The 27,347-nt window shown below is 50.4% G+C and overlaps 1 protein-coding gene and 1 long non-coding RNA gene across 5 annotated transcripts; one reads left to right on the top strand and one right to left on the bottom strand.

Annotated features, from left to right (window-relative positions):
• Nucleotides 1-479: 479 nt before the first annotated feature.
• Nucleotides 480-27,347, bottom strand: FBXO17 (F-box protein 17). Of its 3 annotated transcripts, XM_058706162.1 has the most exons (7): nt 27,103-27,347; nt 12,345-12,527; nt 5,476-5,838; nt 4,546-4,657; nt 2,737-2,832; nt 1,822-1,957; nt 480-1,025 (listed from the first exon to the last, which is right to left on the bottom strand). In XM_058706162.1, exons 3-7 carry the CDS (start codon nt 5,819-5,821, stop codon nt 882-884), a joined length of 834 nt encoding a protein of 277 aa, XP_058562145.1. In that variant the 5' UTR covers nt 5,822-5,838; nt 12,345-12,527; nt 27,103-27,347; the 3' UTR covers nt 480-881. The 3 variants fall into 3 exon arrangements, with proteins under 3 accessions (XP_058562145.1, XP_058562147.1, XP_058562144.1); XM_058706164.1 differs by lacking the exon at nt 12,345-12,527 and having other exon boundaries at nt 27,087-27,347; XM_058706161.1 differs by lacking the exon at nt 12,345-12,527.
• On the top strand, nt 15,025-15,585 carry LOC131498804 (uncharacterized). 2 transcript variants are annotated; one of them, XR_009255599.1, is made up of 2 exons: nt 15,025-15,208; nt 15,404-15,585. It is a non-coding gene; the product is annotated as an uncharacterized LOC131498804 (long non-coding RNA). The 2 variants fall into 2 exon arrangements; XR_009255598.1 differs by having other exon boundaries at nt 15,025-15,211.

Genomic DNA, 27,347 nt, shown 5'->3' with positions numbered 1-27,347 from the left:
GCACGCTGGCTCCAACGGTATGTTGCCCAGCAGGAGGGGAGCTGCGCCTGAGGTAGGAGGCGGGGTGGGGGACGTGGTTTGGGGATCCGCAGGGACTCAGGAATTCTGAAAGAAGTGGCCCCAGCCTGGTCCAAAGGGCAGGTGCCGATGGGTGGTGTCCACGGAGGTTGCCCAGGGCCCCACAGCTGAACCTCAGAGACTCCCAAGACTACAGAAAGGGTTCCTTTTGATGTCCCTGTTGGTCACCTCAAGGACAGACCACCCTGACTCCCAACTCCCTGCTAGCGATTGGCTTACCCCAGACGGTCAGCAGCTTTCCCTACGATTAGGAATCCTGGTTTGGCCTGTTTTTTGACCCCGGCTACCAAGTGATGTCCACGTATCTAAGCAAATAATTTGCAAAGGAAACCTCTCTGATTACCCCCCGACTCCCCACCCTCTACCTCAGAAAGCTGTGAGCAGTCTTGTTGGATCTCTGGTTTCTTTTTGTTTCTTTCTTTTTCATTTATTTTGAGAGAGAGAGCATGAGCGAGGGGAGGGCAGAGAGAGGGAGAGAGAATCCCAAGCAGGCTCTGCACTGTCCGTGCGGAACCCGACACGGGGCTCCATCTCACAAACCACGAGGTCACGTCTTGAGCTGAGATCAAGAGGCAGACACTCAACCGACTGAGCCACCCGGCGCCCTAGATCCCTGGTTTCTTGCACAGCATGTGTGATTCCATGCTGAAGCAGCAGCAAGTGGGGTTCACTGGAGGTGTGCCAGGAATGGGCCACATGGGACCCTCACTGTCCACGAGCATCCGGCTCCCAACTGCAAAGCCGTTTTTGGTGATGTCTGGCAGATGGCAGTACACTCTGGAAGGCTGGCTCAGGCTGGTCGGCTAGGACAGGCGGACCCTGACCCTCACACTGGAGTGGGTCACGAGGGCGCCGTAGTGCCCTACCCAGGAACGCGTGTCCCTCCCATACTGCTCGAAAGACACGTATCGGATGCCCTTGCCAAAGTTGGTGAAGACGTGAGACACCTGTATGGGGAAGGAGAGCGGGAGGTTGAGGAGCTGTGGGGCCCTGTCTTCCTCCACCTCAACAGGCACTCCCCAAGGATCAAGTAGGTACCAGGCCCTGCTCTAGGTGCTGGGGCTACAGCGGCGAAGAACAACCTGGTGAACCTGACAGTCTAGTCGGGGACTCAGACCCTGAAGACAGCTGGGGGTAAGAGGCAGAGGGTAAGGTAAGCAGGAGGGTGGGGTTGTAAAGTGAGTGAGCAAAGGCATCACTAAGGCAACACTAGGGCAGAAACCCGAAGGAGGGGAGAGAGCCATGCGGGGATTAGGACAGAGACAAAGAGTGTTTGGAACAGAGGAACGGTCAGTGCAAAGGCCCTGGGGTAGAAGTGTATCTGGAGCAAATGAGAGAACAGGAGATGGGTCAGCGAGGTAAGGGGCAGATCACGTGGGGCCTTGTGGGCCACGGAAGAACTTTGGCTTCTGGCGCTTCTTATCCTTTGCAAAACTTCTTTACGGAGATAATATTCACCTAACAAAATGCGCCACTTAAACTGCACAATTTAGTGGCTTTTACCTATATTCACAATGTTATGTAACTATCAGCACTATCTAATTCTGGAACATTTCCATCAGCCCAGAAAGAAGCCTCATATCCGTTAGCTGTCACTTCCAATCCCTCCCTTCCCCTAGCCTTGGCGATCGCTAGTCTGTCTGCTTTCTCTCTGTAGGGATTTGCTTATTCTGGACATTTCATATAACTGCACTCCTACAAGATGTGGCCTCTTGTGCCTGGCACAAGGCAGTCTGGACCCACCTGTCGGCAGCCTCTCTCAGTCCACTGAAGGACCGGGTTGGGGGAGGCCGAGAACTTGACCACTTCGTGTTCGTACACGTCCAGGAGGCGGACCCGGAGCCGGTAGATGCAGCCACAGTTCTCGCGGGCACCCCACCTGCCAGGTCGTGGTGAGCCTTGATGTCCCCGCCACCCACCCGGTCTCTGGGGCGGGGAGAGGGAGGCTGAGGACTAAGCCTCCCTGCACTTGGGTGAGGGTCGCACACACCCACCCTTCACATGGAGAGATCAAGTCCTGGGAATTTGCGGGGAAGAGCCTGGGTGCCCCTGGGGTGGATTCTAGAGGCTTTGTGGTGTGTTTGTGTGTGTGTGTGTGTGTGTGTGTCTGGGAGGAACCACCGCCCCCAGGGGAGGAGAAGCCTGGGTATTTCTGGGGAGGAGCCAGAGCCCCAGGGAAGAAGCCAGACTTTGATGGAGGAGTGAGAGCTTGAAGGAAGAGCCTGAGTGCTCTGGAACCAGTGCCTCCATCCCAACTCTGCCCCCCTGAGTCTCAGTTCTCAGGGCACAGTGCTCCAAGCCTTCCTGGAGCCTTGGGTGTCCACAAACCCTTAGGGTCCATACTGAGTGTGGGCGATGAGGGAGGAGTGGGCGAGATGGGGCACCAGCCAATAGCCCCCATGTCAACAACCCTGGGGCCTGCTGACGGGGGACAGGGAAGAGTGCAGAGTGGGGGCTCTGGGCTCATCAAAACCCTGCCCCTCCCTGCCTCTGCACCTGTGAGAGCATCACTTCCCACCCCCCACCCCCCCAGCCTCACTACAGGAGCACAGTAGCAGTGGCCAGCCCGGGGGGTTGATGGGGGCCCAGGTGAACCCCTTCTGCGCGACTGCTGCCACCACGGGTGACGCTTGGGGCAGGTTGCCATTCTTTCCTCACCAGTCGGCCACACAGATCTCAATCTGGGCGCTGTCCAGCAGCTCCTGCCACACCCCCTCCATCACCAAGTCCACAAGCTGCCTCTTGAAGCACCATCTGGAAAGAGGAGATGGTGAAGGGATGAGGCAGAAAGTCACAGCCCAGAAATCACCTCCTCCAAGAAGCCTCCCTTGGGGTTTGCTCTACTAGACAAGATATATGATGGGCTGGGCAATCCCATTGGCCTCTCACATCCCCTCCACCATTCTCCACCAGGCTCTAGGCTCTGGGTACAGGCTGACCTGTATGTCCCTAACATTTGTGGGAACTGCGACAGGAATACAAATGGATGCTCAACATTGAGCAGGCAATCCTGGGGTCTCCTAAAGTGTGGAGGCCCAAGTCTGAGGGTGTACTGCCTGTGTGGACTGGTCTCCCTTACTCTCCCCTTCCTGTTGGGTCCCAGATGGGTCCCACCTCCCAGATGGGAAGCTCTAGCAGGAGGGAAGGGAGAGAGGAGAGTAAAATCAGGTTATGTGGCCTCCTGGCTCCCTCCCAATGGATCACCATGGGACTGCTATGTCTCTTCATGAAAGGATACAGCTCCAGGGGACCCTCTCCTCACAGCCTTCTCTGTCTCAGGTTTAGGAGCTGCGTCCTCCCCTTACCTTTGTCAGGCCCAGGGCTGGTAATGCCCCTTCCCCTCACTGTTACTAGCCTAAGGTTCACGCAGTCTCCCCTGTGGTCTGCCTACCCCTTTGTAAACAGTCCCCCCCCCCCCCCCTAATTTGAACATGCCGTCATAATAGAAATAGCGTAGTGGAAGAGAACAGAGTGCTCGGGGACAGACCTAGGTATATTTGGCAACTTCGTTAGCGATAGAAGCGGCACGCCGTATTCAGAGGTGGATTAAAGATCTAGATGTGAAAGATAAAACTATGAGGCTACTAGAAGAGACTATGAGAGAATACTGTTGGGTAGGGACTGGTTTTTTTTTTTACACAAAATTTCAAAAACACATTCCAAAGCAAAAAAGCGATGCATTTGATGCGTGAAAATAACAACCAAGAACACCAGGGACACAGTTGATACACATAGTAGATGGCCAGGACGGACAAGGGGCTAAAATATACGAGGAATTCTCGCATAACAAGAATAAGACATCAACCCTAATAGAAAAGATGAATGGGCAATTTCCAAAAGAGGGATTCCAAAAGGCTAACAAGCACTTGGAGAGATGCTTAATTATTAGTAAATCAAAACATGCAAATTAAAACGTCAATGAGACCTCACTTCATGCCCAATATACTGGCAACTACTAGCGAGCTGGATGATGCCACATGAGAATGGTTGAATATGCGGGGAGGGAACAAGGAAAATGGGTAAGAGGTAGGAGAAGAGAGAGAATCAACCAGTCAACTGCTCTGATGTCTTCATAGAACTTATCACCATCCGAAGCTCTGGAGCCAGACCACCTGGGCCCAGATCTCAGCTCCGCCATTTACTAGATGTTGGCAACGTTTTGTGCCTGTTATAAAGTGGAGATCATCATACTATCTGTGTCACAGGGCTGTTGCCAGGATTCAAAGAGTTATATGCAAATGTTTGTCGTTTTGTTGTCATTATTATTTCACTGTTTTATGTGTTTAATGTCTCCCCCACCGCATTTCTGAATTTTCCTGGTATCTCTCTGGCATATAAAACAGGGCCTGGTACTGGCAGGCCCTCAACAAATATTTGACTGAGTAAATCAATGAGGGAAAGAGAGGATGTAGGTAGGGTCCCCTTCCCAACTCAGGGCCCTTGCCCCAGGGATCAGGGGCCACTCACTGGAAAGAAGTCACGAAGCAGGTCTGGGAAGGAGCCCCCGGCACCAGTGTTAGGTTCTTTTCCACGGCCCAGCCATTCCCGCCGTGCTCCACCTCCCAGCCTCTGAAGCCTTCTGTGGGATACAACAACCTTGAAGACGAGGAGTTCACCTGCCGCTCGCCCAGCCGACTGCCCGCCACAGCTCAGCTTGCCCCGCCCATCGACTCCTCCCTCCTGCGCTCCGCCCCCGGTTTCTTCCACTCTGGCCCCGCCTCCCAGACGCGGGCATTCCTGTTCCCACCCTACCACCGCGTCATTCAGCCCTGTCCTTCCACTCAACTCGTCCTCAGCCCCACTCGGCCCCGCCTCCAGTTCTGTCTCCCTTCGTCTACTTCATTTACCCACTTGGGCTTCTCCCTGACTGCGGGCTCTTGCCATCAAGGTCCCATCCCCTCTTACAGCAGCCTCCTGGCTCCCTCTGCCTTGGGCCCGCCCACTCGCTCAGTTCCCCCTCCCCACAGGCTCTCAATGCGGCTTCATATTTCCATGCAAGCTCCGCCCCCGCCAGCCACCCAATTGGCTTTCCCCGAGTCCTCCCCGGCTCCTCCCCCCTTAACCCCGCCCACTGTGTCTACAGTCCAAGCACGTGTCATTCCTGCCAGGGCCCGACTCTTGGCTCCTCCAGCTTTCTCGCCCATCCAGTTCGTCTCCCTTCACTGCCCACAGCACCTGCCCCCACCCCCCGCGCCAGTCCATCTCTTTCCCCCCCACCACCCTGGCCAGTTTCCCAATCTCCTCTTCCCTCGGCCACGCCCCCTGGCTACCTGCCCGGCCCCGCCCCGCCCCGCCTCATTATCCTGACCACGCCCACTAAGCCTGGCTCGGGCCCCCCACCCCCTACAATGCTCCCGTCCCCCCGGCCCCGCCCCTGGCTCCGCCCCCGGCACGCACGCTCTCCGCAGGAGTTGAAGATGAGGTTGCGGCCGAGGGGTGCGCGCAGGCAGTAACGCGCCAGGGCGCAGAGCGGGAACTCCTCGTCCTCGTTGTTGGGCGGGCAACGCTGGGCCACGGCGTAGAGTGCGCGGCCCTCGGCGCTGCGGTCGCGGGCTAGCTGCAGCAGCCACACGGTGGGCCCGTCCACCACGTCGCGCCAGGCGCGGCACACTGCGCGGCAGCGCGTCACTAATGCGCGCGGCGGCACGTGGCTCAGCACCTGCACGAGCAGCTCCGGGGGCAGCGCGTCCAAGGCTATGGGCTGGTCCGCGGGCAGCCGCCGCCGCGAAGGCCGGGCGCCCATCTCGGGCCGCCGGAATCCTGCGGGTTGAGAGGGGTCAGCAGGTCAGGGCAATTTGGCCTCCCTTCATCTCTCCCAGGACGCAAGGTCCCTGCAGCTTGACCATGACCCCACCAGCTCCGGTGGAGGACCAGGGGACTGCTAGGGCCGTGAAAACCGGGTACCTATTTCCTGACCGTTCATTGGCTCTGGGGCGATCGGTTTCCCACCTTTCCCCCTCGAGCAAAATACCCCTGGTCTGACCACGACCCCCACTACCGCTCACCACGGCTTCCATGTCTGGCCGGTGCACTTGAGTCAGGCTAGTCAGTTTACGTGTATGACCACGAACACACAGAAAAACCCACCGAGGAGGAAACCATCTCCACCCCCATCGCCCAGCCGGCTCCCAACTCCTTGGGCCTTTGGAACTTCTGAACTGTCTTCAGCAAAACCCATTTCCTCGCTCTCTTCGCTGAACGTTCTTGTCATCTTGCTCTCACCAAAACCCAGCTCTCCTGTGGCCCTCCCAAATGGGTGAATCTTGCTCCTTGGTGCTACTTCCAGACCATTCTTCCATCCTCCCCTGAAACTCCCCAGCTATGATTCTGGTGTCATCAGAATAGGCGGTTCATTAGGCCGCCTTGTGCATCATCTGCTGACCCAGATCACTACTCACTTCATGACTTTAGCTTCAGGCTCACTGCCACTCACGCTGCTCTTCTCAACATCCCTAGGTCATTTCCACATCCAGGTACATGATCCTTCCTTGGGCCACCGGCCTCTCTGTTCTCTGACCTGCTCTCTTCTCAGCCCCTCCCTTCTATGGTCACACCTAGACCTTGTCTCAATAACCAGATTCTTCTCAAGACCTCAATCTCCTTGCCAACCATCACCCTTTCTCTCTCCAGCTCTTTCCTTCCAGTGCCCCAGACCCCCACAATCCTTCCAGCCCACTGTGATTCCCCCATCCTTTGTGTCTACCTCCTTTTCACTGCCCCTCACCACCCCCCCCCCCAAGTCCTCGTGTCTTCCTTATCCAGTTTAAACTGCTTAGATACTCATTAAAACCATTCTTTGCATACATCCTGTCGGCTTCCTCCGACACATGACCTTGGTTCAATCAGCCCCCTGCCTACCCACTTTAAGGTCGCCAAAGAACACACAACTCCACTGGCTGGTCTCACTTCAAGGTTGTGAACTTGACCCACACGGGCCCGCCCAGCCCGGCAAGCAGAGACCATTTCTCTTATCCACAGGCTCCTCCTCTCTATACATAACTATTTCGCACCTTCTCCCCCAGCGCTAGCCTAGCTTATCACACCCTGCCTTCCACCTCTTCACTTTCCCCTTGCTTTCTTATTTTGCAGAAAAAAATACAAGCAATGACAAGTGAACTTTCACAGGTACCCATCACCCAATCTACCAGCTACCTGCCCCGTGGCCTCTGTGCTTTCCCCTCTGATTGCCCTGCAAACGTCAGCCCCGCCCCCAGCCCCGGGCTCAGCCTGCTCCCACCCCTCCCGCTCACTCCAGGCCTCAGTCTCAAGTTCTCCTCACTCTCTGCCACGCCTTGGATTCCCCCTTCGCACTGGATCATTCTCAGCAGTCCACACACAGTCATCCCTCTCGTCTGAAAACAAACCCTCTCTTCACTTCACCTCCCCTTTCAGCTCTGGCCCCATTTCTTTGCTCCTCTCTCTCTTTTTTTAAATTTAATTTTTAAATGTTTTTCTTTAAAAATTTTTTTTAACATTTATTTATTTTTGAGAGACGGAGAGAAAGACAGAGCATGAGCAGGGGAGGGGCAGAGAGAGAGAAGGAGACACAGAATCTGAAGCAGGCTCCATGCTCCGAGCCATCTGCACAGAGCCCGACATGGGCCTCGAACCCACGGACCGTGAGATCATGACCTGAGCTGAAGTAGGATGCTTAACCGACTGAATCACCCAGGCACCCCTCTTTGCGGTAAAACTTCTCAAAAAAGCTGTCTCCAGTTTCTGCCTCCATATTTTCTACTTCTGTTCTCTCTTAAATCTTGTCTCATCAGGCTTCGCCCCCCTGACATGCCAAGGTCACCAGTGACCCCCTCGGTGCTAAATCAAAGTCAGAGTTCAGTCCGCGCCTTGCTGGACCTGTTGAGCAGCACTTGCCACCAAGGGTTATTCCCTCTTCACTTGGCTCCAAGCCCCACAACCTCTGGACCCCTCCGAGTTTGCCTGGTGGCTCCTGCTGAGTTTCCTTGACTGTCCATCCTCCCTCTGATCTGGCAACGTCAGGGACTGGTATTTGAACCTCCTGTATTCTCCATCACCACTCAATCCCTTGGGGATCTTGCCCATTCGTACACTTCCCACCTGGCTCATCACTGTCTCCCTGCTTCTTTCCCCAGGTGTCTGTTCCTCACTAGTAGCCAGGTCGGGGTGAGCACCTTAGTCAGGTCCTGTCCCTGTCCTGCTCAGAGCCCGCCCCCCCCCCCTTGGGCTCCACCTCACTCAGAATAAAGGCAGAGTCCTCACTGTGGCCCACAAGCTCCCACACAGTCTGCCCCCATCACCTCCTTGCCCTCATCTCCCCCTTACCCCCTCTGCCCAGCGACACCAGCCCCCACATCCCAGGCCCTTCGCATGGGCTGTTCCTGCCACCCGGATCCAGAGGATTTCTAGGCTCACCTCCAGACTTCAAGTCTTTGCTCAAATGTCAACATCTCCATGAGACCATCCTTGGCCGCCTTGTTTACAATTTCAGGCCCTCCCGACCACCACCTACTCCCCCTTCCTTTGTCCTTATTTTATACCTCTCTAAAGCTCTTATCACCTCTTAACACACCACACACACAAGTATATATAATCTACTTTACTTTCTTTATTGCCTGTCTCCCGAACTGCATTATAATCACCATGAGGAAGAGTTATTGTTTCTTTTGTATATTACACACCACACCGTCCACACCAGTGCCTGACACATAGTAATTGTCCAATGAACAGATGTTCATGGAATGAACAAATGAATCATCACATCAGAAACCCACTCCACAGATGAGGAAACTGAGGCATGGCAAGGTGAAACACCTTTATTTAGCAAGAACTCAGTGATGGAGCTCAAGACCTAGTGAGAAACTCATTGGATTTTCTCCATCGGGGCAGAACTGCCTAGCGATGAACACCTTGTGGCTGGATCCTGGCCAGCCTGGGTTCAAGTTCTGGCTCTGCCGCTAGGTGGTTATGTGACCAAGGTCACATCACTCAACCTCTTAGTGCCGTTTCCTTCTCTGAGCACGAGGATGTTAACAGTACCTACTGCACGGGATTGTTGTAAAGACGAAACGGGTTCATGTTTGTAAAGCACTTAAGAAAAACCACTGGTGTCTCAGAAACGAGTGACATTAAATTAATATTGAACGCCAAATTATGTTAGTTGCTATTATTATTACCCATCATAAAAGAATGACGAATAGCCATTTAGCTATGGTTTTTTCATCTGGTGACATTTATTGGGCCTTTATGAAGCGACTGTGCTGCGCATTTAAGCTGGGTCATCTCACTGAATCCCATCATCTTGCGTAATGGGCAAACCGATCACAGGAGGTTGCCCCGGGTTAACAGGCTCCAATGATCTAATGCTTGTTATGTTGTTATGTTGTCTAACGTCGGGAGGTGCTCAACTTGTGACAGGTGTTATTATTTTCAAATAAGTTGATAAAGGTTTTGCTAAGAAGCCTGCCACGGGCTAGTGATCCACCCACATGGGTCCTGATACCCCCCTTCACCCTGATTCGGTGATTGGTTGTAAGACAGGCTTCAAGAGACAGGGTGTGCTTTTCCCCAAGTGGTTCTTAGTTGCATTAATAATTAGCAACAATTTAATACCAAGCTTACCAATTTGCCTGTCATGGACGTGAAACTCATCAGAGTGTGGTTTCCTGGCTTGGCTCTCCTTAAGAATGTGTTGATAAAAAAAAAAAAAAAAAAAAAAAAAAAAAGAATGTGCTGGACACTGGCGAACAAGGGATCTCTGGAGCTGGGGTGGCCTCCTCACAAGATGAGTGCAGGCAGACTTTGCCAAGGAGCAAGGACCTTCAAGTGATGTGCCGTCCGAGCCCTGAGTATACAAAATGCTTGTCTGGGGGGAGGGGGAGTGGGGGGTGCCTGAATGGCTCAGTCGGATAAGCGTCGGACTTCAGCTCAGGTCATGATCTCACAGTCTGTGGGTTCGAGCCCTGTGCCGGACCCTGTGCTGACATCTCAGAGCCTGGAACCTGCTTTGGATTCTGTGACTCCCTCGCTCTCTGCCCCTCCCCCGTGTGTGTGTGTGTGTGTGTGTGCGCGCGCACACACACGTGCGCACTCTCTCTCAAAACTAAATAAATAAACATTTAAAAACAAAACAAATTGCTTAAAGGGCCATAAGGAGCCTTATGGCCATAATGTCCACACGGCTGAATGCCAACTACTGGCTGAGCCAGTATGGGACATGCAAGGCACAACAATGCCCTGTTGTCAGAGTGTTTGGGGCTGCGTATGTTGGGGGGGGAGGGGTGTGGTTATTTTACTGGCCGGCACAGCGACCAGGGGATGCTACTGGGAGGCAGTTTCCAGGACCCGTGACGCTCTGCAGACCACGATGGGTATAGTAACATATCCTACGTCACATGCTTTTCTGGGACTCGACTGCCCTCCATTAAGAGTCCACACCCCTCCCCTTGACACGGGCAGACCTCTGTGACTGCTTCAACTTTCAGAGCACCACAGATGTGACATCGCTAAGGGATTTCCAGGGCGGGGTCGTAAAAGATACAGGTCACTGCCTGGCTCTCTTGGGACAGGTGCCTTGGGAGCCCTGACTCCAGTGGGTGTGCGGGCTACATGGTTAACAAGGAGGAGAAAAAGAGTCTGGGTCCATAGCATTTACTGACGTCTGGGTAAATGGACCTGCCGCCGCTCATCGCAAGCTACCAACATGAAGTCCCCGAACTGTGGGGCTGGAGAGCTGCCCACAGTCTTGCTCTCACAAGCCGGCTCCAGAACACCCCTGCCCGAGTCATTGCTTTAAGTCTGGCTGCCCTGAAGTCATCGCACTGGAGAGACCCCGTGAATTCAGGCGGAGAAAAGTCTGGGGAGCCCCAGCTGTTTGAGTCACGTCCCGGGGGCTAGACACAGGGGCGAATAAGCCTTCAGGTGACCTAACCCCAGTCACTGTCAGACGGCACTGAGTGTGAGCCTCTAAGAACAGCTTAGCTGAGCCCAGCCAACCCCCAGAGCCGTGAAATAAAGGTTATTGTTTTAGGTCACTATGTTTTCAGTAGTCTGTTATGCGGCACTAACTAAATGGGACAAGGCTCAGTGACCTGCACTGTGTGGGATGGGTACCTTCCACAAAGAACTGCCCTGCCCCAAAAGCCAAAAAGAGCCCCCGCCTGGTAAGAAACAGCGGGCACCCTGAGTGCAGACACAGACCTATCTGGGTTCCAATCCCGACTACCCACTTCCTTGCCTATGAAACGTATTTATCTCCTTTGAGCCTAGGGAACGTAATTCGGGAATAGCATGTGTTTTTGGTTTCTTTGATTTTTTTTGTTTTAAGTTTACTGATTTATGTTGAGAGAGACAGAGGCAGGACAAGCAGGGAAGGGGCAGAGAGAGAGGGAGAATGCCAAGCAGGCTGTCAGCCTGCAGACAGCGCAGAGCCCAATGCGGGGCTTGAACTCACAAAATCAAGAGTCGACCCTTAACCGGCTGAGCCACCCAGGCGCCCTTGATTTTTTGTTTTTGAACAATGCTGTTTTTAAGTACTACTAGCGTATTATTATTTTTTAATTCAGAAATCTACTTTATTTATATTTGTTACCTGTTTACGGGGCTAATTCTTTTTCTCCATTTTTTTCTTTTTGGTGGTAAAATTCATGTAACATAAAGTTTAGCATCATAACCCTTTTTAAGTGTACAATTCAGTGATATTAGATATATTAACGTGTCACCATCCCTGGCATCCAACTCCAAAAGACTTTTCACCTTGTAAAACAGTAATTCCCCACCACCCCCTTCCCTCTTGCCCCCGCTAACCACTGCCCTTTTCGTCTGTATGATTTCGACCACTCTAAGTAACTCACGTAAGAGGAATAATCATACAGCACCGGATTGTGATTGGCCTGTTCACTTAGCGTAATGTCCTCAAGGTTCATTCGTGTTGTAGCATAAATCAGAATTCCTTTCCTTTTTAAAAAAATTTGATGAGAGAGTGGGGCAGGGGCAGAGAGAGTCTCCAGCAGGCTCCATGCCTAGCGTGGAGCCCGACTCGAGGCTTGATCCCACGACCCTGAGATCATGACCTGAGCCAAAATCAAGAGTTGGATGCTTAACCGACTGAGCCACCCAGGCGTCCCAGAAGTCCCTTCCTTTTTAAAGCTGCTTAATATTCCATTTTGCTGACCCATTCATCGGCTGTTGGACATGGGCCGCTTCCACGTTTTAGCTATTCTGACGATGGGTATTTTTGTTGGTGTGATACCTTTATTTCATTTTATTTAACCATCCGGAGTCTTTTGCACCTTGAGATTGTGGTCGATGACACGATGGCTCACTTCATGGTGACCACATGTGCTGAACGGCAACAACAAATTCTCTGCCATTGGGGCGCCTGGCTGGCTCCTTTGGTGGAGCCTGTGACTCTTGACCTCGAGGTTGTGAGTTTGAGCCCCGCGTTGGGTGTAGAGATTACCTGAAAATAAAATCTTAAGAAAAAAAAATCTCTGCTAAGAGAATTTCAGGCAGCATTAAAAATTCTAACTGGGCAGGGGCACCTGGGTGGCTCTGTCGGTTGAGCATCCGACTCTTGATCTCAGCACAGGTCATGATCTCAGGGCTCGTGAGTTCAAGCCCCGCATCGGGCTCTGTGCCGATGGCGCAGAATTCTGTCTCCTTCTCTCCGCCCCTCACCTGCTTGTGCGTTCTTTCTCAAAATAAATAAATAAACTTAAAAATACATATATGCTTTTTTCTTTTTTTTTTACATTTTTTATTTTTTGAGACGCAGAGAGAGAGCACAAGAGGGGTAAGGGCAGAGAGAGAATGAGACACAGAATCCGAAGCAGACTCCAGGCTCCGAGCTGTCAGCACAGAGCCCGACGCGGGGCTCGAACTCACGAACCGTGCGATCATGACCTGAGCTGAAGTCAGACGCTCAACTGACTGAGCCACTCAGGCGCCCCCAAAATACATATATATTAAAAAGAAATTCTAAGCAGGCAGAGATGTACTCATTTAGAAAGGATTTTGTTTCTGTTTCCTGACCCGAGGCCTGGCTATATGTGTGTGTTAAATATTCATCAGGCTGTACAGCTTGAGTCTTTTCTGTAAAAGGTTTAGGAGAAACACTAACAATAAGCAGAGATGGCAGTCCATGGAAAGGGACAAAAAGATGTCAGAGAAGCTCTCCCCGGACTTGCCAAACAAAATATGGGACTATTTAAAGCGAAGGCGTCCCTGGAAACTAGTAAGCTCGCTTATCTCTCTCCTCAGCAGTTCCTCAAATTGTGTGGGGCCAGTGGCCTTTTTAGAGCGACTGGAAAATATTGCCCCAAAATACCTCCATGACTCAGTGATGACACCATTGACATGGTTTGTTTGCTGGAGTCCACTCACAATAACCATTATTTTATGATTTTTTTTTTTTTTCTGGCTCTGGGAGTTGCCTGGGCGCAGGCCGGCAGTTCTCGGGGGCTGGAGTGCAGTTGTCATCCGGCAGGGGTGCGGCTGGGTCATCTGAGGGCTTATTCAGTCCCCTGCCTGGCGCCTGGGATGGGGAGACTCGAACAGCTGGGGCTTGGCAGGCTCTTGTCTATCTCCATACGGTCTCTCCAGCTAGAGCCTACTTTTGCCAAAGGCCAAATAATACAATTTCATTTTCTTTCTTTCTTTTCCCTAAATGTTTATTTTTGAGAGAGAGAGAGAGAGAAAGAGAGAAAGCGCACGCACGGGGGGCGGGGAAGAGAGAGGGAGGTGGACAGAGGATCCGAACAGGGCTCTGTGCTGATAACACACAGCCCGATGTGGGGCTCGAACTCAAGAACTGTGAGATCATGACCTGAGCCGAAGTTGGACACTTAACTGACTAAGCCACCCGGGAGCTCCTAGAATTTTTTTTTTTTTTTTTTTTTTTTAATTTTTGGGACAGAGAGAGACAGAGCATGAACGGGGGAGGGGCAGAGAGAGAGGGAGACACAGAATCGGAAACAGGCTCCAGGCTCTGAGCCATCAGCCCAGAGCCTGACGCGGGGCTCGAACCCACAAACTGCGAGATCATGACCCGAGCTGAAGCCAAGAGTCAGGCGCTCAACCGATGAGCCACCCAGGCTAAAATTTTAGCATTTTAGCATTATTGTGAGAGGGAGAGAGAGGGCACAAGTGACTGAGGGGCAGAGAGAGAGAGAGAGAGAGAGAGAAGAGAGAGAGAGAGAGAGAGAAGCGGGGCTCACCCCAAGCGGGGCTCGAGCCCACGAACCACGAGATCGTGACCTCATGATCAGATGCTTAACATTCTTTCCTAGAATCCCGTGCAAATGGAATCATATAACATACCCGTTCAGCGCGGGTGCTGTGGGGAGTTGGCAGAGCTCAGAGGGGGCAGGGAGCTCCACATGTGCCCACTCCCCTCCCCTGTGTACCCTCTCCCCAAGGCGAATCCACAGAGGCATATACTGCCTCATAGTTCCCCTTGGCCAAACTGGAGTTTGGCCATTTAAACTTTTCTGTGCCGGCTGACAGGTTGAATTTCCCCAGTAGAGGGCGCCAGAGGAACATGACAGGAAGAAGGCTTTTTTTTTTTTTTTTCCTTCCAGCTTCGTCGCCCCAGGGCAGCTTCTCAGGCACCTGCAGCGTGCAAGCTTCTCCCGTGCCTGCCAGCACCCCGCGGCCAGCGCCGTCCCCTGGCGCCCCCCCCCCCTCAGGCGGTTTCCTATTGCCCCGAGCGCCCCACTTCCTTGCGAACTGCATTCCCCAGCATCCCGCTGGACAGACTTCTGGCAAGTTCCAGAGGGGGGGGGGCCTTTCCATCAAGTTCAAGGTGCAGCACGACCGGGGCGGGGGGGGGGGGGGGGGGCGGGGGGGGGCGGCTCCTATGCCCTTTGTGAGCCTCCTCCAAGAGTTCTCGAATGAGATCAGGGTCTGGGACTGTCATCTTTCTCAAGCTCTCAGTCTTTTTTTTTTTTTTTTTTTAATGTTTATTTTTGAGAGAGAGCGTGCAAGTAGGGGAGGACTGAGAGAGAAGATCTGAGGCCGGCTCCGTGCTGACAGCAGAGAGCCTGATGCCGGGCTCCAACTTGTGGACCGCCAGACCATGACCTGAGCAGAAGCCAGAGGCTTAACCGACTGCGCCACCCAGGCGCCCTCAAGCTTTCAGTCTTGGATCACAGAGGTGGTACTGTTCCTGATCTCTGCTATTTCTATATTCTTTAGCATTCTCTTCATTTCTTAGTAGCTATTTTCCCTGCTATAATGAATAATTCTGTCTATTAAACGTTCCCCCTTCAATTTACTGCCTGGTTTCTGTCTCCTGATTGGACTCTGGCTGATACATCCAGTATGTTCCCCTGTGTCTGCTTTCCTTCAGGATAACGTCTCTGTGATCCGCCCACGTTGTTGCATGCGTCAATCGGTACTTGGATCCTTTTCATCGCTGAGGAGTATTCCATCCAGCAGATAAACCACAATCTGTTTATCCAGTCACCATGATGGGACATCGGGCTCTTTCCCGTTTGGGGCCGTTATGAATAAAGCTGCAATGAACATTCAGGTACGAGTGTTTGTATGGACATACATGTTCATTTTTCATGAGTAAATACCTAGGAGGGACATTCCCGGATCATACAGTAAGTGTATATTTCACTTTACAAGAAAACACCCAATAGGTTTTCTCGGCAACAATGGGCCGTTCTCAGTCCCTTCAACGATGTGTTCTCAGTCCAGCTGCAGTTGCCAGGACCAGGTGTTGTCAATCGTCTTTTTAATTTTTGACAGAATGGCTTGTTTTTCGTGCCCTCGGGGGAGTTTCCTCTACCTGACATCTTCCCTTATTAATTTCAAGTCTTTGCTCTTGAACCATAGCGCTGATGTTGTTTCTCAATAAGCCGAGGTCAGAATTCTTTGCTCTTAAGAATTACATGCAGGTTTGGGGCGCCTGGGTGGCGCAGTCGGTTAGGCGTCCGACTTCAGCCAGGTCACGATCTCGCGGTCCGTGGGTTTGAGCCCCGCGTCAGGCCCTGGGCTGATGGCTTGGAGCCTGTTTCCGATTCTGTGTCTCCCTCTCTCTGCACCTCCCCCGTTCATGCTCTGTCTCTCTCTGCCCCAAAAATAAATAAAAAACGTTGAAAAAAAAAATTTAAAAAAAAAAAAAAAGAATTACATGCAGGTTCGAAGATTCGATGTGGCTTCCCTTTCAAGAAGTCAGACGAGCTGCTGATAATCAGGGCCTATGCTAGCTTTTATCAGTCTTTGGGTTGATTTCAAAAAAGATTTTTTTTGTGTTTATTTTTGAGAGAGAGCGAGCAAGTGGGGGAGGGACAGAGAGAGAAGGAGACACAGAATCTGAAGCAAGCTCCAGGCTCCAAGCTGTCAGCACAGAGCCGGAAGTGGGGCTCAAACCCACGAACTGTGAGATCATGACCTGAACCAAAGTCAGATGCTTAACCAACTGAGCCGTCCAGAAAGGATGCCTTTTTATTAAAAAAAAACATTTTTTTAAATGCTTATTTATTTTTGAGAGAAATAGAGTGTGAGCAGGGGAGGGGCAGAGAGAGAAGGAGACACAGAATCCGAAGCAGGCTCCAGGCTCCGAGCTGTCAGCACAGAGCCAGACATGGGGCTCAAAGCCACAAACCGTGAGATCATGACCTGAGCCGATTGGACACCCAACTGATTGAGCCACCCAGGCACCCCGAAGGAATGCCTTTTATTTTTATTTATTTATTTAAAAAAATTTTTTTTTAATGTTTATTTATTTTTGAGAGAGAGACAGACAGACAGAGTGTGAGCAGCAGAGGAGCAGAGAGAGAGGAAGACACAGAATCCGAAGCAGGCTCCAGGCTCCGAGCTGTGAGCACAGAGCCTGATGTGGGGCTTGAACTCACAAACCTCAAGACCATGACCTGAACCAAAGTCACATGCTCAACTGACCAAGCCACCCAGGCACCCCTGGAAGGGATGCCTTGAAAAAAAAAAAAAAAAAAAAAGAAAAGAAAAGAAAAGAAAAAGAAAATCTTGGCTCAGTCGGTTAAGCGGCCGACTTTGGCTCAGGTCATGATCTCGAGGTTCATGGGTTCGAGTCCCCCATGGGGTTCTGCACTGATATTGCAGAGCCTGCTTGGGATTCTCTCTCTCTTCCTCTCTCTCTGCCCCTCCCCAACATGTGCGCTCTCTCTCTCTCTCTCTCTCTCTCTCTCTCTCAAAATAAATAAATAAATTTTAAAAATACTAAAAAAAATAATAATAAATAAAGCTTTAAAAAAAAGCCATCCCTTCCGGGTGAATCCAACCCTGGGGTAGCCTGGCCTGGCAATGAGAGCAAGGGCTGGATTTGGGCCCCCACTCACACTGCTGCCCCTGGCTGGCCTCTTAACAGTAACAGTCCTATGTGCCTGATCCTGTGCTAGATGCCCTGGAAACGGTATCCCAGGAAAACCAAGTTCAAATGCCTCCAACAGACAGGCAGTACCCTTTTCCTTTTTTTAAAGTTTATTTATTTTGAGGTACAGGGAGCGAGGGAGGGGCAGAGAGAAAGGGAGAGGGAGAGAGAGAGAATCCCAAACAGGTTCTGCCCCGTGAGCACAAAGCCAAAGTGGGGCTCGAACTCACAAGCTGGGAGATCTTTTCCTGAGCTGAAACCAAGAATAGGACGCTTAACTCCCAGACGGGCAGTATCCTTTTTAAAAAATTTTTCTTTAATGTTTATTTATTTTTGAGAGAGAGAGAGAGAGAGAGAGCGAGCGCATGAGCAGGGGAGGAGCAGAGAGAGAGGGAGACACAGAATCTGAAACAGGCTCCAGGCTCCGAGCTGTGAACACAGAGCCCGACGCGGGGCTTGAACTCACAAACCATGAGATCATGACCTGAGCCGAAGCCAGACGCTCAACCGACTGAGCCACCCAGGCGCCCCTGAGACGGGCAGTATCTTAAACGAGGCCGCTGGGTAGGAGGAAACGGAGTGGTGGCGACTGGCAAACCAGAAGGTACAGCCAGCCTGAAGTCTGTGCCAATCTGTACTCACTCTGGCTCCTTTACCGCCAAGTAGGAAGGTTGGCCGGCTTTGGCCACATCTTCCAGTTTGTTCAAAAGAAACTGGAAACCCCAGTTTTCATGTGAAGTCACCCAATTTTTAAAGGTTAGCAATGCATTAGAAAAAAGTTAAGGCACCGTATGGGCCAGATCAAAGAACTGCAGACCCAGGAACTGAATGGGTGTGGCCATTTGTGACTTCTGTATTATCCCAATTGATCACACCAGGAGGAAACTGAGGCCCGGAGAGGCAAAATGACTCCCAAAAGGTCACACAGCAGTCAGACGTGGACCGGGGATTGGAATCTGGGCAGCCTGATCTCCCTCTCAAAGGGCGTCCTCTCTATGGACGGCAAAGAAATGCAAAAGCAAAGTAAACAGGAGGGAGCCCATCCACAAAAAAGGAATGCCACTATTTTCCAGAAAGACAGAAAGCAGACCCAAGTGTAGAGGCCAGGGTCAAACTCAAAGTGGCCACAATGGAGCCTCAAGGAGGCTAACCCTAACTTCAAGAGGCTTTGGACCCAGAGCCAGGGGTCGAGGGGGGCCAGGCTGGGGTAGGTGTGCAGGTGGAGAGTGAGAGAGCAGAGTGAGGACAGAGGTCGGCCCGTCTTCGCAATGACTGCGCCTATGGGCTCCCCACTCCCTCTCCTGCTCCCCACATGCTTCGCCACACAGGTCTCTGGCTGCCCAACATTCATCCACGAGAAAAACAAAACCATACTGGAGGACTGTTCTCTAAAGAAACTGCATGAAGGCAGCTCTTCCTGCCCACGGATCTTGTCCCCGGGCTTTCATAAAATCACCTTTTTGCACCAAAGACGTCTTCAAGAATTCTTTCTTGGCCGGAGCCCATGACCACCACCCATACCCCCAAAACCCCATCAATCGCAACCTGAGCTAAAACCAAGAGTCGGACGCTTAACAGACTGAGCCACCCAGGCGCTCCTATTTTTCACGATTCTAAATGTCAGCAAGGTGGTTCTTCTGTTCTAAGCCAGCTCGGTTGGACGGAATGGTCTGGAAAGGCCTTATTCAAATACGTGATGATTGGCAGACTGGATGTGCTGGAGAGACCTCAGTGGCGACTGCTCACTTCTACTTTAAAAGATCTCTCCAGGCGCCTGAGTGGCTCAGTCGGTTGAGTGGTTAAGCCTCCGACTTCAGCTCAGGTCAGGATCTCACAGCTCGTGAGTTCGAGCCCCGCATCGGGTACTGTGCTGACAGCTTGGAGCCCGGAGCCTGTTTCAGATTCTGTCTCCCTCTCTTTCTCTCTGCCTGTCCCTCCCCTGCTCACGCTCTGTCTCTCCCTCTCCCTCAAAAATAAATAAACGTTAAAAAAAGAAATAAAGCAACTGCATGAAGCCTCTGGGAGTGAGCTCCCAGCAAAGACTGGCTTCTCCCTCCTAACACCAAGTGCTGTCCCCAAACACAGTTCTCAGTCATCCCTTCAACTAGACTAAGAAGCCATTGGGAAAGCAGGACTATATTTATAACAGCCCCAAATTTCAAAACAGTTATTTATTTCTTAAGATTTTTATTTTTAAGTAATCTCTACACCCAGCGTGGGGCTCGAATTCATGACCCCGAGATCAAGGGTCATGTGCTGTACCGACTGAGCCAGCCCCATCATACCAGCTACTTTGATTTAAAAAAAAAAAATTTAATGTTTATTTATTTTTGAGAGACAGAGCGCAAGTCGGGGAGGGGCAGAGAGAGAGGGAGACACAGAATCCGAAGCAGGCTCCGGGGCTCCGAGCTGTCAGCACAGAGCCAGACATGGGGCTCGAACTCACAGACTGTGACATCATGACCTGGGCTGAAGTCTGACACTTAACCGACTGAGCCACCCAGGCGCCCCTGAGTTACTTTTAAAAAGCCACCCGGCCCCTTGTTTGTCTGAAAATGTGATTGGACGAGGAAGGCTCACCAGATGCCTCAAGAAACTAGCAACCGGTGGGGCGCCTGGGTGGCGCCGTCGGTTAAGCGTCCGACTTCAGCCAGGTCACGATCTCGCGGTCCGTGAGTTCGAGCCCCGCGTCGGGCTCTGGGCTGATGGCTCGGAGCCTGGAGCCTGTTTCCGATTCTGTGTCTCCCTCTCTCTCTGCCCCTCCCCCGTTCATGCTCTGTCTCTCTCTGTCCCAAAAAAAATAAATAAAAAAAAAAAAAAAAAAAAAAAAAAAACGTTGAAAAAAAAGAAACTAGCAGCCGGAAACAGAAGTATTGAGGTAAAAGGGCAGAACTGTAGCAAACTGACCCCAGGGGAAAGAGAATAATTCAGAGGGCCAAACGAACATGATAAGGAAAATAGTAGAGAAGGCCGGCTTTAGGCTTCATGGGGATGTGACCTGCACAGTCACATGTGGTCCTTTATCTGAGGGGCTCCATGCTTATTGTAATGCTCTGCTCTTGCCAACTAGAAATTCTCAATCATTTTTTAATGTTTATTTATTTTTGAGAGAGAGAGAGAGAGCAAGGGAGGGGCAGAGAGAGAGGGAGACAGAATCCCAAGCAGACTCCATGCCGTCAGCACAGAGCCCGATGTGGGACTCGAACCCACGAACCGCGAGATCATGACCTGAGCCGAAACCAGGAGTCAGACGCTTAACCAACTGAGCCACCCAGGCGCCCCAGAAATTCTCAATCCTTTCTAAACAAGGAGCCCATACACGCATTTTGCATTGGGCCCTGCAAATTGGTACATTTGCCCTGGGTACGTTTAGATTAGAGAAGATACTCAAAACACAGTAAGAACAGGATATTATAAAAGGAAGAATGTTTTCTAGAAGAAAAAAAATTCTCCAAAAGTAGATTGGATGAGTTAGAACCCAGAAAATACCTCTCTCAAAAGGGAAAAATTAAAGGGGCACCCGGCTGGCTCAGTCAGTGGAGCATGTGACTTGATCTCATGGTTTTGAGTTTGAGCTCCACGTTCTTTTGCAGAGATCGCTTAGAAAAACTTAAAAATATAAATTCCTAGAGACTCCTGGGTGGCTCAGTCTGTTGAGCATCCGACTCTTGGTTGTGGCTCAGGTTATGATCTCGTGGTTTCATGGGTTCGAGCCCTGCATTGGGCCCTGCACAGGCAGTGCAGTCTGCTTGGGACTTTCTGTCTCCCTCTCTGTCTGCACCTCCCTTGTCTGCACTACCTCTGTCTCTCTCAGAATAAGTAAATACACTTAAAAAAAAAAAAATCTCAGAAAAAAAAGGGAAAAATTAAAGCTCTGACAAACTGCAGGAAAAACAAAAAACTGCTTAAGAAAATCATGGTCCAAATACATACACTAACTGTATCCATGTTATGTCAATTTGACAATATGCAAGAAAAAAGAATCAATTTGACCTGGAGGCTAGAGACATTCTCACTAAAATAGGGACATTCTTCTTAAAAAAAAAAAAAAATATATATATATATATATATATATATGTACACACATGTATGTATATGTATATATATATATATCTGAGTATATACATATAAATATATATATACACCTCACATATAACATTGTGTAAATTTAAGGTGTATGTGTTGATTTGATACATTTATGTATTGCAAGATGATTACCACTGTAGCATTAGCTAGCACCTCCAATCCAAAGTGACAATTAATGTCACTTAATTATCGTTTCTTTTTTGTGGTGAGAACATTTAAGACCTGGTCTCTTAGCATAAAGACTGTCTTCTCAACAAACGGTGATGGGAAATCTACATGCAAAAAGATGAGTTTAGGCCTTTACCTCATACCACACACAAATATCAACTCAAAATAAACCATACACCTGAATGTAAGAGTTACAACCATAAAAATTTTTAGAAGAAAATAGGAGAAAACTCTAATGATCTTGGGTCAAGCAAAGACTTCGTAGCTACAACACCAAACGTGTGATTCGTATAAGGGAAAAATGGATGAATTAAACATCTTCAAAATTTAAAACTTTTGCACTTAAAGGACACCAGTGAGAAAATGAAAAGGCAAGCTATAGATTGGCAGAATATGTCTGCAAATCATGTATCTGATAAAGGACTCGTATCCAGAATATATAAAGAACACTTAAAATTCAACAGTATGACAAACAAACCACTTTAAAAATAGACACAAAATTTGAGGAGACATTTCACCAAAGACGATATGTGTATGACTAACGAGCCCATGAAAAGATGCTCAACATCATTAGTCATTAAGGAAATCCAAATTAAAATCACGATGAGACACCATGTCAGGCCCACCGGAATGGCTACTGTTCAAAAGATTGGCCAGTACCCAGAGAAACTGGAACCCCCGCATGTTGCTGATGGGAACGTGAAATGGGACAGCCACTTGGGAAAACAGGCAGTTTCTTTGAAAGGTGAACATTAACAAAAACAGCTCAGCACAAACTTTCCACGAAACACAGCAATTCTACCACGAGGCTACCTGCCCACGAGACAAAAACACGTGTCCACGCACAGGCTTGATTGCAAACGTTCACAGCAACATCATCTATTTGGAAATGATCCGAACGTCCGTCCACTGGCGAATGGATAACAAAACGTGGTCTATCCGCACAACGGCACACTGATCGGCAGCACGAAGAACCAAGAATGGGTACACACTACGATATGAATGAACCCCCAAACAGCATGCTAAGTGAAAAAAGCCAGACACACACACACACACACACACACACCCCACATACTGTATGATATATTTACATGAAATGTCCCCAAAGGACATATCTAAAGTTACAGAAAGATTAGTTGTTGCCTGGGGCTGGGCTGGGGAACGGGGAAGTGACCACAAATAGGCACGGGGGATATTTTGGAGGTGACAGAAATGCTCTAAAACTGGTGATAGCTGCACGACTCTGTAAATTCACTAAAAAATCACTGAACTGCACACTTTAGAGGGCTGACTTTTATGGTATGTAAATTACACCTCACTGAAGCTGTCGGGAAAACCCTGGAAACTCTACAGTGAAAGCATCTAAGACTTAAATATGGTAACAGAACAGACTGTAGATGTTATCAACCTTGACACTGTGAAAATAAATGTACAAGTAACAAAAGATGGGAAACTAAGGCGGGAGGAGGGGAAACCAAGATGCTTGGCTCACCTGCTTCACGTTACGGGACTCAAAAGTTGCCAGAATAAGAAAAAGAAGTGAATCATAACATTTGAAGTTACAAAGGTCAATAGCGACTAATCTTTAAAAAGTACAATTATTTTTTTATGAATTTCTTTCCAATATTTATTTATTTATTTTGAGAGAGAGCACGCAAGGGAGAGCAGGGGAGGGGCAGAGAGAGAGGAAGAGAGAATCCCAAGCAGGCTCCGCCTGCCACAGGGCTCAACCCCACCTGAGCCAAAACCAACTGAACCGCGCAGGTGCCCCTAAAGCAGACTCCACACGGTCAGCTCAGAGCCCGATGGTGGAGTTCAAACTCACAAACTGCGAGATCATGACCCGAGCCGAAATCAAGAGTAGGACGCTCAACCGGCTGAGCCACCTAGACGCCCTAGATGGGCATTTTTTACTGAAGTTGAAAATGTGTGCCTGCCCCAGGACCCCGCCATTTGACCCCAGAGCCGGGAAACACACACTAGAGTGTTCATGACACAATTGTCTCTAACAGCTCCGGTCTGGAAATGACCCATCCATCCACTGGAGGATGTAGGAGTAAATTAAGGTAGTCACAGAACGGCGGCAAGGCACCTAGAACGTTGAGTCCTGGGACACCCGGGCAGCTTGAATTGCGCGGGGCAGCCCTGGTCTACGACACATATGGTCCCCAGGGTAATTCGGGTAATTCCAGACCTCCACTACTTCTAAAGCTTCCTGCTTGGATGATAAACTATATACTCCCACCCATGGTGCTACTCTTAGAAAGTTCGCAAACAGGCTAAACTAATAAAGTGTCGTTAATATCCACACGTGGGTACTAAAACCATATAAAGAAGAACAAAAGAGGGGTGCCTGGGTGGCTCTGTCGGTTGAGCGTCCGGCTTCGGCTCAGGTCATGATCGCACGGTTCACGAGTTCAAGCCCCTCGTCGGGCTGTGTGCTGACAGCTCAGAGCCTGGAGCCTGCTTCGGATTCTGTGTCTCTCTCTCAAAAAAAAAAAAAAAAAAAAAAAAAAAAAACAACAAAAAAGAGCAAAATAGGAATGTGAGTATTGTAAAAGTCAGGGCGCTGGTTTCCCCTGTGGGGAGGGAGAGGTCTATTAACCAGGTGCCCACAGGGAAGCTTCTGGGAGCTGATGATGTTCTTGCTGCTGACCTGGGCCCTGGTTCCATATTTTACAATTATTTGTTAAACTGTTCATCTGTTTTATATACTTCTCTGTATGGATGTTATAATTCACCATTTAAAAAATATTAATGCTATCAATAAACACCACTGATGTTATTGAACCCAGGAAGGAAACAGTCTCACTGCATCTTTGTGCAAATTATAATTCACATTTGCCAAGTGCTTTCTTTGGGTAAGGCACTCTGGAAAATTCTTTCTGTGCATCATCTCATTCCCAGGAGGCAGCAGTGATATTTCTGGGCGAGGAGGCATCACCAGGCTAGTAAGGGACATTGCTTTCGGAAATTGCTGGTGACAGCCCGCAGAGAAAGTGGCATTGTGGGGAAGGTGAGTGTCGCAGGTTCTATATGGTCAGTCACTCCTGGGCCAGCCCCACCCCAAACTCTTGTTCATGACCTTGGGGGAACAGGCTTTCCTCTCTGAGTGGATTTTCCTCTCCGTAAAATGAGAAATGTGCAGGTCCCCATCTCCTCTCCCCAGTCCCCAAATCCAAAAGCCTGGAAAACCGGAAGTCTTTCCCAGACCCATTTGGTGGCAGGGCTGAGTCACACTGGGGTGAGATTTGACTATCCCGGTGAGTATGTCACACATTGGTCACGATCTCACGGGTGGTGAGTTCCAGCCCTGCATCGGGCTCTGCTCTAATAGAGCTGAGCCTGCTTCGTATCCTGTCCCCAGCTTTCTCTCTCTGCCCCTCCCCCGCTCACACTCTCTCAAAAATAAACATTTAAAAAAAGAAACAAGAAAATAAAAAAAGAAAGAAAAAGCCTTCATAAACTACCAGCTACGGTTAACCGCACAGTAACTGCTCTCGGCCCGTGGCAAGGGCTTTATCAAATCTCACAGAAGCCTCACGAACAGCTCCAGGAGGGAGGCGCCATTTTTCAGCCGGGGAAACTGAGCCTTGGAGAAGGGGAGCCACGGACCCAAGGTCACCTGACACAAAAGCCAGCAGAGCCGGGCTTTGAACCTGACTCTTGGTCTCAGCTCAGGTCACGATCTCGTGGTTTGTGGGTTTGAGCCCCACATCGGGCTCCATGCTAATGGTGCGGAGCCTGCTTGGGATTCTCTCTATCCCTCTCTCTCTGCCCCTCCCCTGCTCTCTCTCTCTCTCTCTCAAAATAAATTAATAAACTTAAAAAATATTTTAAAAAGTAAAAGATAAAATACTGCCCCCCCAAATAAAATAAAAAAGATCAAACACTGCTTCCCCCTTTCCCTGCTCTTAAAGATATTGCTTTCAAATATATAGGAAATAAAAAGGCAGACTCATTTCTATTTGATTTGTGAATCACATCTATAACTTGATTGGATGAAAAAATTCATATTTAAATAAATACAAAAACTTTATTAAAAAAATATTGGGGCGCCTGGGTGGCTCAGTGGGTTGAGCACTGGACTCTCGGTATTGGCTCAGGTCATGATTTCACTGATGGTGAAATTGAGCCCTTGCGTGGGGCTCTGCGCTGACAGTGCAGAGCCTGTTTGGGGTTCTCTCTCCCTCTCTCCGCCCCTCCCCCACTTGCACGCGTGCGTGTGTGTGTGTGTGCGCGTGCGTGTGCGCTCTCTCTCTCTCTCTCTCTCTCTCTCTCAAATAAATAAATAAACTTACAAAATATTATTAAAGAAGGAGCGCTGGGTGGTTGAACCCTGGACTCTTGATTTCGGCTCAGGTCAGGATCCCAGGGCCCTATGTAAGCCCGGAGCCTGCTTAAGATTCTGTCTCTCTCCCTCTGACCCTCTCCCCTGCTCGCGCTCTCTCTAAAATTAAAAGAAAAAAAAATTATTAAAATAGATTCATCAGCCAGGCCTCACAAAATGAGGAGTCAAACAGATCCTATCAATATTTCATAGAACAAGAAAGACGTTTAAAACACTTTTTTTTGACGTTATGAAAGCAGCCAATAGGGAAGCTGCGAGCAATGTGTGATTAATTACAAATAATTTTAACTGGCCGTGGGGCCGGGGTCTGCTGCTTAAGGGGCTGTTTTTGCTGCAAAGCTTCGTCTGCCTTATTTGTCTTTTGTTCTTGGGTGGTACTGGGGCACTTTAAAAAAGTATTTATTTTAAAAGTAGGTGCCTAATATTGCATCCTTTCAAAATTGCTAGTTAACAGATGCTCTCTAAACTTGAAGGATCCAGACTGAAAGAACAAGATATGGAGCGTTAAGAAATATTACTGAACACTGCAAAAGTTAACTTAGAAGAACAAAATTTAAATCGGGAGGAGCGGCCGCAGCTAAAAACAAACTGTGCCCAAGTTGCTAAATCGAGAAACGGGGCTCTGAGCCTTCTGATTCACCGATTTGGCGAAGGGGCTGCCAGCCAGAAGAAACAGAAGAAAACCAGAGCTGGTAAAAGGGGTCTGGCCTCTCGCCGGCTGCGGAGTACACGTGTTGGTCGGGTACGTTTTGGGGGGAGGGGGAGTTTCTTCCACGGTGGCCTCTGCCCAGGAGCAGCCGGGTGGAAGGCGTGGGCGTCAGAGGACCCGTTTTAAGCCCTTTCCGCACGACCTGGGGCTTTCAAACGTGCGTCCGTGCGACTCTGGACTTAAAGGGGCGGACGTTGGCTGGGACAGCCTAGGACCCGGGCAGAAAGGAGAAGGGGCGCTGGGGAACAAGGACTCCGGGGGGACCCGCCCCTCCCGCGAGGGCCTGGGGGCGTTAGTCCTTCCCCGGGCGCCCCGGGGGCGAGTGGGGACGGGACACCCGTCCCGACCTGCGTCCCTACCTGTCCCGACGCTCACCTGGCGGCCCGCTCGGAGGCGGCGGCGGGCTAAGATCCCTTTCCCCACCCTGCTCTGGGAGGCAGTCAGGGGGGCTCCCTGGGATCGGCCCCGCCCAGGGAGCCCCGGGACCCGCAGTCTGGGCAGTCGGTCCTCTGCGGGGGCCGGCGGCTCCGGGATCCGCGGGCGGGCGGCTGCGGCGGGCGGGAGCGAGGCAGGGGCGGGATCCGGGAGGCTGCAGGCGCCGGGGGAGGGCCCAGCTGCCG

This window comes from Neofelis nebulosa, chromosome 17 (assembly GCF_028018385.1).
Source record: "Neofelis nebulosa isolate mNeoNeb1 chromosome 17, mNeoNeb1.pri, whole genome shotgun sequence".
Lineage (NCBI taxonomy): Eukaryota > Metazoa > Chordata > Mammalia > Carnivora > Felidae > Neofelis > Neofelis nebulosa.
The sequence above is the reverse complement of the archived record's forward strand: the minus strand, read 5'-3'. Positions and strand labels throughout refer to the sequence as shown.